The sequence below is a fragment of the Capricornis sumatraensis genome, chromosome 18 (assembly GCF_032405125.1).
Source record: "Capricornis sumatraensis isolate serow.1 chromosome 18, serow.2, whole genome shotgun sequence".
Classification (NCBI taxonomy): Eukaryota; Metazoa; Chordata; class Mammalia; order Artiodactyla; family Bovidae; genus Capricornis; species Capricornis sumatraensis.
This window is the reverse complement of record NC_091086.1, coordinates 15,843,828-15,854,528: the sequence shown is the minus strand read 5'-3', so window position 1 is coordinate 15,854,528 and position 10,701 is coordinate 15,843,828. Positions and strand designations below refer to the sequence as shown.

At 44.7% G+C, this 10,701-nt stretch overlaps 1 protein-coding gene across 1 annotated transcript; it reads right to left on the bottom strand.

Annotated features, from left to right (window-relative positions):
* Positions 1-9,331: 9,331 nt before the first annotated feature.
* Positions 9,332-10,049, bottom strand: LOC138094653 (cytochrome c oxidase assembly factor 1 homolog). The gene has a single exon (XM_068990741.1). The coding sequence runs from the start codon at positions 9,956-9,958 to the stop codon at positions 9,551-9,553; it is 408 nt and encodes a 135-aa protein (XP_068846842.1). The 5' UTR covers positions 9,959-10,049; the 3' UTR covers positions 9,332-9,550.
* Between the last annotated feature and the right edge of the window lie 652 nt (positions 10,050-10,701).

The following is a 10,701-nucleotide window of genomic DNA, read 5'->3' as shown; positions in this document are numbered from 1 at the left end:
CAGAATCCCCACCTCGTTCCCATACTAACACCTGCCCTCTCACTTCACCCTCACCGACCCAACTTCTCAAAGTTCTGCTCTATAAATGTCGACTCTCCAATAACACATCAATAACTTTCCAATAACACTCAGGATTAATACCCCAAACAGTAAGCTCACTATTAGTGCCCACATTTAAGGTACTTTTCTGAGAGCTCAGCCCTAAGTCTTTATGCTTCTTTCAGTCCTTGTTTTGTCATTCTTTTCCCAGGCTCTTAGGAAAGCAGCTTCTCTGGTCTCAGGGCTTCCTCACTGGGGATATCTATATCCTATCAGTCCCCAGACAACTACTCAAACAAAGACTAGTCACATGGTTCTCCAGTTGTAAATAACACCAAGCATTTCTCAGGGTTCAAACCCTTCCTGACTTAGGCTCCTCCTCCCTTTCCAGTTAATATCTACACTCAGTCACTCAGTTAGCACTCAAGCCGGATCAAAAGAACTGAGATCTTGCAACATGTCCAGCATCTTCATGCTTTCAAGATTTTTTAAAATCATAGTTAATCCAAAAAAACAAGTATCAGTTCTGGTATTCAAATTAACATATTTTCTGCTTTCAAAGATCAAACTCACAGCTCTCATTGTAGGTGAAACTCTCATTAAGCAGATTATAACAATAGAAGCTGATAAAGAAAATAATAGATTTGCAAAGTGCAGAAGTAGAGCAAAATGGGAAATTATTAACTCTCTCTAGGAGTAGTGCACAAAAAGCTTCACAGAGGATGTAATAAAGGCTTTGAAGGATGAAGAGAAGTCAACTGAGTAAGCATGGAGGAAAAACAGTCCAGGCAGAAGGAAACAGCCACTGAAAAGGCAGAGCGGCAACAACAGAAAGACACGTGAGAGCAGTTCTGGAGAGGTGGGCAGGAAGAGACAGGCTGGAGAATAACAGGAATTGGCCCTAGTCCGTGGGTGAGGGATAAAGGCCTTGTGTGCTAACTAAAGAGTGTGCACTTAGCTTTAAGCAGAGGACGTGTGTTTAGCTAGCTAATTTGGGGATCACGTTAGAAGTGGATCTGAAGGGCCCCAAAGAATGGAGTTTTCCAAATTTGCTGGCATATTGAGTGCAGCACTTTCACAGCATCATCTTTCAGGATTTGAAATAGCTCAACTGGGATTCCATCACCTCCACTAGCTTTGTTTGCAGTGATGCCTCCTAAAGCCCACTTGACTTCACACTCCAGGATGTCTGGCTCTAGGTGAGTGATCACATCACTGTGATTATCTGGGTCATGAAGATCTATTTTGTACAGTTCTTCTGTGTATTCTTGCCACCTCTTCTTAATATCTTCTGCTTCTGTTAGGTCCAGACCATTTCTGTCCTTTATCGAGCCCATCTTTGCATGAAATGTTCCCTTCATATCTCCAATTTTCTTGAAGAGATCTCTAGTCTTTCCCATTCTGTCATTTTCCTCTATTTCTTTGCACTGATTGCAGAGGAAGGCTTTCTTATCTCTCCTTGCTATTCTTTGGAATTCTGCATTCAAATGGGTATATCTTTCCTTTTGTCCTTTGCTTTTCACTACTATTCTTTTCACAGCTATTTGTAAGGCCTCCTCAGACAGCCATTTTGCTTTTTTGCATTTCTTTTCCATGGGGATGGTCTTGATCCCTGTCTCCTGTACAATGTCATGAACCTCCATCCATAGTTCATCAGGCACTCTGTCTATCAGATCTAGTCCCTTAAATCTAGTTCTCACTTCCACTGTATAATCATAAGGGATTTGATTTAGGTCATACCTGTATGGTCTAGTGGATTTCCTTGTTGCTGCTGCTGCTAAGTCCCTTCAGTCGTATCCGACTTTGTGCGACCACATAGACAGCTGCCCACCAGGCTCCCCTGTCCCTGGGATTCTCCAAGCAAGAACACTGGAGTGGATTGCCATTTCCTTCTCTGATGCATAAAAATGAAAAGTAAAAGTGAAGTCGCTCAGCTGCGTCCTACCCTCAGTGACCCCATGGACTGCAGCCTTCCAGGCTCCACCATCCATGGGATTTTTCAGGCAAGAGTACTGGAGTGGGGTGCCATTGCCTTCTCTGGTGGATTTCCCTACTTTCTTCAATTTAAGTCTGAATTTGGCAATAAGGAGTTCATGATCTGAGCCACAGTCAGCTCCTGGTCTTGTTTTTGTTGACTGTATAGAGCTTCTCCATCTTTGGCTGCAAAGAATATAATCAATCTGATTTCGGTGTTGACCATCTGGTGATGTCCATGTGTAGAGTCTTCTCCTGTGTTGTTGGAAGAGGGTGTTTGCTATGACCAGTGCATTTTCTTGGCAAAACGCTATTAGCCTTTGCCCTGTTTCATTCTGTACTCCAAGGCTAAATTTACCTGTCACTCCAGGTGTTTCTTGACTTCCTACTTTTGCATTCCAGTCCCCTGTAATAAAAAGGATATCTTTTTTGGGTGTTAGTTCTAAAAGGTCTTGTAGGTCTTCATAGAACCATTCAACTTCAGCTTCTTCAGCTGAGTACATCATGAGAAACACTGGGCTAGAAGAAGCACAAGCTGGAATCAAGATTGTCAGGAGAAATATCAATAACCTCAGATATGCAAATGACACCACCCTTATAGCAGAAAGTGAAGAGGAACTAAAAAGCCTCTTGATGAAATTGAAAGAGGAGAGTGAAAAAGTTGGCTTAAAGCTCAACATTCAGAAAATGAAGATCATGGCATCTGGTCCCATCACTTCATGGGAAATAGATGGGGAAACAGTGGAAACAGTAGCTGACTTTATTTTTGGGGGCTTCAAAATCACTGCAGACGGTGATTGCAGCCATGAAATTAAAAGACTCTTACTCCCTGGAAGGAAAGTTATGACCAACCTAGATAGCATATTAAAAAGCAGAGACATTATTTTGCCAACAAAGGTCCATCTAGTCAAGGCTATGGTTTTTCCAGTAGTCATGTATGGATGTGAGAGTTGGACTGTGAAGAAAGCTGAGAACCGAAGAATTGATGCTTTTGAACTGTGGTGTTGGAGAAGACTCTTGAGAGTCCGACCTTGGACTGCAAGGAGATCCAACCAGTGTTGGAAGGACTGATGCTGAAGCTGAAACTCCAATACATTGGCCACCTCATGCAAAGAGTTGACTCATTGGAAAAGACTCTGATGCTGGGAGGGATTGGGGGCAGGAGAAGGGGACGACAGAGGATGAGATGGCTGGATGGCATCACCGACTCAACGGACGTGAGTTTGAGTAAATTCCGGGAGTTGGTGATGGACAGGGAGGCCTGGTGTGCTGCGATTCATGGGATCGCAAGAAGTCGGACATGACTGAGCGACTGAACTGAACTGAAAGAATGGAGGCAAGAAGATTCATACTGTAGTCCAAGTAAGAGATGTTAGGTTAGGTTAGTGAAGTCGCTCAGTCATGTCTGACTCTTTGCAACCTCATGTACTGTAGCCTACGAGGCTACTCTGCCTATGGCATTTTCCAGGCAAGAGTACTGGAGTGTGTTGCCATTTCCTTCTCCAGAGGATCTTCCCAACCCAGGGACTGAAGCCAGGTCTCCCAAATTGTAGGCAGACGCTCGACCATCTGAGCCCCTAGGAAAGTCTAAGTCAGAGATGATGATGGCTAACTACGGCAGTGGGAAATCTACTACCACTTGTCCACCTGACAAGCTCCTGGTGAATGAACCACTGCCTCTCCTGTTACCCAGGCTTTGTACAGACCTCTCCCACAACACTCCCCTTATGGGAGGAGTTCTCTGTAATACATCGTCTTTAGTCCACCTCCAAACCGCAGCTCTGAGAAGGCAGTACCCAGACACCCTGTATCCCCAGCATTCACTATCCTCTCACTTCCTACAGCGCTTCTCAAACTTTTATTAGGGTGCAGAATTGGGTCAGTAGGTTCTTGCATGGAGCTGAGTATTTGCATATCTAGCGAGCTCCCAGCTGCATGCCAGCAAGGGCTTAGCACACAGACTTGTTGACTGAACAAGAACTGTTCCTGGAACCTAGGCTTACAGAGCACATCCCTGCCCTGCTTCCTGGCCTTCGAAAAAGGGCTTCACGCCGCATGCCACTGGATCCTCAGACAAGGGAGAAATATTCTGGGGAAAATTCTCTGTAACCAAACCCCTAATCCTTACTAGAAATGCACTCCATTGTTGAGCCAGAATGGTGGGCAAGCCCAGATCCTTTGGATGAACACAAGTAACAGGGGAAAGAACCAATCGGCCCTCGATATACTAATGAACATCCTTGGTCGGCAGAGGGCTCTTGAATAATTGATGAAGGGGACTGTTCGGTGTTTGCTGCGGCTCTGGCTGACATTGCTTATTATGGGCGATGATTCACTCTCTTCTACGGAACAAATTGTTCCAAGGTCTCACTTCATTTCCCTTCTCTTTTTAAAAAAAATATAAAGCATGCACCTGCGGAATTCAAATGCATGCAATTGTGTCTAGAATATAAATAAGAGAATTAATTTATGTCCTACAGCCCATGATAGATGAGCTCAGAGGACTCTGCCAGGGGCCTGAACTTTAGGAAAGACTTCTTTTCTCAGAGAAGAGGAGAGATATAGTTGTGTCAAATTTCTGCTGGCTGCAAAGATTTCAAGAGCAGCATGAATTGAAATGAGACCATTTTTTCCCAAGAACTCTTGTTATTTACTAGGTTTGGCAAGGGGACAATTGGTATTCAAATTGTATGCCTGTATTTTAGATCGTGCATCTGGAAGCTAATTCAGCATGTCCAGTTCTTATTAGCCAAGTGTCTCTTAATGCTTAGGGTTGCCTTGTAAATTGGGACAGGAACAGTTCAATATTGCTCTCAAAGTCTGATGGTTTAGCAAGCAGATATCAAGGTGCTATGTCTCCCCTATATCCCTTCTCAGTCTCCCAAGTTTAGAAATTTCTGTTTTATCTTTCCAATTTATCATTTTGATGAAAATACGCCCATCTGTTTTGTAAAATTAAGTAAAACCAACAATTTCACCAGATACACTTCTGTGGTGGTTCACATGTATGCAGATTCAGCCCTGGTGAAACCCTTAACCAGAGAAGAAGGTAATGGCCTGGTACCCTGGGGTACATGGTCTTTTCTTTATACAACCAGAGAAACTCCAAAACTGAGAGGGTCAGGCAGTTCAGCAAAGCCTGACTCTGCTGTGGTCCAAACATAAGCCCTGGAAAACATCATCCACCCCTCTCTCGTCCCAAATCCGCTCAAATGTGCAGATGTTAATATGGCTCGACCCAGTCCCCAGAGTGTAATCTGAATCGGGTTGGGCTCAAAAGCTGGACCCAGCTGTGGCTCTCTCTTGATTGTCATGGCCTTGAACTGACCTGGGCTCTGGGACACTGTACAAGAGACAGATGTCCCTGCCAAACTGGAACAAACCAACCCCAAGAATCCCAGAGACCCAGAATAACCAACACTTGGTGGAGCTGGATCGCCAGAAAAAAAAAAAAGCAGTCTTCTTTACTTTGATTCTGGCCACAATCTTAGGATATAATGAGTCAGTGTCCCTTTGAGGGTAGAAGATCTTTGCTTTAGAATCTTGGTCCCACTACTTTCCTATGAGATTTACAGTAGTTGACTACATGTAGAATCTAGAAACATAGTGGAAAGGCAGAGATCCTCAGCCTGTTCTCTCTCATTCTTTGGCCTCGCCATCATTTACTGTCTATTGCTGAAATCTGGACTGGCTGGAAAGCTCCATGAAGCTCATTTGGAAGAAGCAGTGTCTGCACAGCATTCCTTTGTCTTATGACTGATTCTAAAGCAACTGAGGATGTTGGTCCAGATTCTCACACCCTCAGTTTATCTGGCGAGCTCCTGCATTCAGCCTCCAGGGCATCTGCTGGGACATTGCAGGCCTCATCCCTAACCTAGCCTCTGGCTTCTAATTCCTTTTTGATGAGACCTTAAGGGGTGGTCTGCTCTTCCTTCATTCCCACCTCCATCATGGTTTTCAAGCCCAGGCTCCCTTTAGCATCCGGAGGTATCCTGTGTACCACAGAGATGGCGTGGACAAGAACAAGATGAGAGCACCTTCTGGGGAAGGAGGCCATGCCAGACAAGGCTGCCGGCTGCTCCTCCGCAGTCCGCTCTCAGCAGCAAGGCCTGCTGCTGCTGAGGAGCCTTCCCCAGACTGAGCACTTCTGGGGACTTAGAAAAGTGGATTCCAGATGCCAGTGTTGGGGTAGAACCTACAACCTACAGGTCAGGAAGTCGCCATCTGCCTGATACTTGACTCCCACTTTCACTATCCTTCCCTATAGCCATGTAGGAGGTTCCTGAATAGCTTGTATTAGACTGGATATTCTGAGAAGCGAATGTCAAGCAAGGATTAAAGCCAAAAGGATTTCATTAGTGGAGGTGCCTGAATGAAAAAAATACAACGGGAACCAGAGAAAGCTAGGAAAGCACCATCAAAATGCAATTCTGACCCTAAATAACAGACAGAAGGAGCAGATTGGGTGAAAGCATCCTAGACTGCCATGCAAAACCTTTGGGAGGTTCTTGGCCCCAAAGTCAGCTGGCAAAGTAGTCCCATATTTCCCTGGACTGAGTCTGCGTCAGCACCCTCGCCACAGGCGGTCACCGGCAGGGAGCAGCCTATGGGAGGCACCCCCTCTGTGCAGACACAATGGTGGCGTTTCTTCTTCCCACCTCTGTGAGCTCAGCAATTTAAACTACCCTGTCTCAGCCTAGCACACCAAGAACAGGAGAGAAAGGACAACCAGACCTCTCAGCGGAGCCAGGCCGGAACAGAAAGAACCCGCACTTAGAAAGCAGGAGGCTGCAGAAACTCAAGCCTGCCTCCTGTGGGCGCCTGGGACAGCCATTTGACCAGTGTTCAAGGTCCAGGGGTCACAAGGCTCCAGCTAGTCCTGGTTGAAAGGAGAGGGCTGTGTGCTGTGTCTGTAACATTTTATTTTAACCTAAAACTTTAGCTCTATTGATATGAAAAACCCAATCAATATAAGCACTCAGAAATTCTTCCCCAACAGCAAGGAGATCAAACTAGTCAATCATCTACTTCTACTTCATTGACTACACTAAAGCCTTTGACTTTGTGGGTCACAACAAACTGTGGAAAATTCTTTGAGAGATAGGAATACCAGACCACCTTACCTGCCTCCTGAGAAATTTGTATGCAGGTCAAGAAGCAACAATTAGAACCGGACATGGAACAATGGGCTGGCTCCAAATCGGGAATGGATGTCAAGGCTGTATACTGTCATCTTGCTTATTTAATTTATATGCAGAGTACATCATGAGACATGCCGGGCTGGATGAAACACAAGCTAGAATCAAGATTGCAGGGTGAAATATCAATAAACTCGAATATGCAGATGACACCACCTTCATGGCAGAAAGTGAAGAGGAACTAAAGAGCCTCTTGATGGAGGAGAAAGAGTGAAAAAGACGGAGGAGAGTGAAAAAGCTGGCTTAAAACTCAACATTCAAAAAAACTAAGACCATGACATCCGGTCCCATCACTTCATGGCAAATAGATGGGGAAACAATGGAAACAATGACAGACTTTATTTTCTTAGGCCTTAAAATCACTGCAGATGGTGACTGCAGCCATGAAATTAAAAGACACTTGCTCCCTGGAAGTAAAACTATGTCTAGGACAGCATATTAAAAAGCAGAGACATTACTTTGCTGACAAAGTCTGTCTAGTCAAAGCTATGGTTTTCCCAGTAGTCATGTATGGATGTGACAGTTGGACCATAAAGAAGGCTGAGCACCAAAGAATTGATGCTTTTGAACTGTGGTGTTGGGGAAGACTCTTGAGAATCCTTTGGACTGCAAGGAGATCAAAGCAGTCAGTCCTAAAGGAAATCAGTCCTGAATGTTCATGGGAAAGACTGATGCTGAAGCTGAAGTTCCAATACTTTGGCCATCTGATGCGAAGAACTGACTCATTAGAAAAGACTCTGATGCAGGGAAAGATGCAAGGCAGGAGGAGAAGGGGATGACAGAGGAGGAGATGGTTGGATGGCATCACCAACTCAATGGCTATGAGTTTGAGCAAACTCCAGGAGATAGTGAAGGCCAGGGTAGCCTGGCGTGCTGCAGTCCATGGGATCACAAAGTCAGACACGACTTAGCAACTGAACAGCAACAACATTCTTCCCGGAAATCTATTCCCAATTTTAACTAACTCCCAGTAATACATTTAAATAAATGTTGATCAAAATTTAGGGAGGTGGGCTCCCACTAGGAACAGATGATTTGAAGCGCCCACTGGTTCAAGGTCCCATGTTTCCCTTTTTATTGGTAAAAACAGGAACAGTTCTAAGACAGTTGGAAATGACTGTTTTGGAAAGCCCCAAGGAAATGACTTAAAAATACCATATAAATGGTATAAAAGTGTCATAGAAGTTCTTAGTGACAATGTACAGCATCATGGCCACCAAACTCCTCAGTTTATCTGGGAAGTGCCTGCATTCAGCCCTGGGGCCTCTGCTTGGATAGTACAGGCCTTCATCCCTACCCTCTGGCATCTGACGTCTTTATGGTGAGACTAGGGTGTTGCCACGGAGAAGGCGATGACACCCCACTCCAGTACTCTTGCCTGGAAAATCCCAAGGATGGAGGAGCCTGGTAGGCTGCAGTCCATGGGGTTGCTAAGAGTCAGACACAACTGAGCAACTTCACTCTCACTTTCACTTTCATGCATTGGAGAAGGAAATGGTAACCCACTCCAGTGTTCTTGCCTGGAGAATCCCAGGGACGGAGGCGCCTGGTGGGCTGCCGTCTATGGGGTCAAGCAGAGTCGGACACGACTAAAGTGACTTACCAGGGTGTTGCCATGGAAAACACTCCCAGCTGGTGGATCAAATTCAGGCTGCTTTGAGGTTTGAGTCTGGTTGGTATATATGACCTTACAGCCAGGATTTGTTGTGGCCATATTCTGACATTCACAACACACACACACACACGTCAAGAAGGGAGAAATCAAATGGGGGAACATGGTACAATGATATTCCGTGACTTTTTTCCCACCCAATTCTCATTTTGGAAAATGTGAGATCTGAAATTTAGAAATATTTAAGAATCATAGAATCTTCTGCTTCTCTTACGTTCTATGTGCAGTGCGTCCTTCTTTACATTGAGCAACTAGAGGAAGAAAACACGAAAGAGGAGTTTTAAAGAAGGAAAACCATTCTATTCCAGTAATGGATCAAAAATCTGTACAAGGACATAGAAAATAGATTTATAAGAAAACAATGATTTTTTTTTTTTTTTTCAGTGCTAGAAAACTTCATTGAAAACTTTTTTTTTGCCAGGGGGTGGGTTGGGGAGAGATGAGAAATCAACATTATTAATACTGATTCCCTGATTCCCTTTATTCTACAGTTCTATACAGAGAACTTTCAAATTCTTGTAAATTACAGTAAGTTTCTGATTAAAAACTTCAGTAGGGTTCACTGCGGTTAAATTAGAATGATACAGAGATCACATATGGCCGCACTTGCAGCCCTGGGGGACGCATGGTGACCAGGGAGGCCAGGAGCAGAGGGAGCTGATCATCTTCACTCCTTTTTCACCTCATCGTTGTCCCTGCTGGGCTTGAACAGGGGAATCTGCTGACCATCCTTGAGCTCTAAGAAGACCTCCTGAAGGTTCCACCTCTTAAAGGGGGCATCTCTAGATGAGCTGACATAGAGATGGCCCTCTGACTTTGGTCCAGAGACAGGGATCTTCAGCTTTGCATCGGCGATGTCCACAAAGTTGTACCTGTCGGTGAGTCGGAGGTAGTGAACATTGAGAGGGGTGCCCAGAGCTTCCAGTGCCTCAGGGTGGCTGTGCAGCTGCTCCAGGGCCAGCTGGTAATAAGAAGCTCTGGAAAACGTTTTCTGGACCAGGTAGTACAGAATGGCGCAGCCCCCACTAGCTGCCACTCCAGCGAAAAAGATCTGTTTCCCCAGAGGCATTGGCATCCTGCTTCCTAGAGACTTTGCCACTTCATAGCCCAGTTTCCTTGAAAACCATCTAAGGAAGGTTGCCCTGTTAGGCGTAGAAACACCTAGCCACTGATTTTTAAATAGTGTCTTTTGCAACAACATGGATAAAGTTCAAAATATTAAGTTGAGCAAAAGAAGCCGCAAAGAAACAAAAGAATATTCTGTATAGCTTCATTTATATGAAGTTAAAAACTAATTTTTGGCAATAAAAGCCAGAATTGTGGGTTTTCTAGGGAAAAGCGAGTAATCGATTAACTGGAAGGGACTATGAGGGAATCTTCTGGATTAAAGAAAAGTTCTGCATTTTGATTTGGGTGGTGGTTACACTGTTGAATACATTCAGCCGTAGGCTAAGTCTGGTTCTCCGTGGTGGGTTTCTCTGGTGGCTCAGATGGTAAAGAATTTGCCTGCAATGCTAGAGACCTGGGATCAATCTCTGAGTCTGGAATATCCCCTGGAGAAGGAAACAGCAACCCACTCCAGTATTCTTGCCTGGAGAATTCCATGGGCAGAGGACCCTGGAAGTCCATGGGGTCTCAAAGAGTCAGACACGACTGAGCTACTAACACGCACACAAGTCTGTTTCTCACACTCCTGAGAGACAATTCTTAAATAATCAGGATGATTTTGAGAGCTGGTTGTTAAACCATTGCTAGCTTGAAATCAGTCATGATGGGATTATTTAAACCAGGAAAGTCAACAAATCTTACAAATTGGGT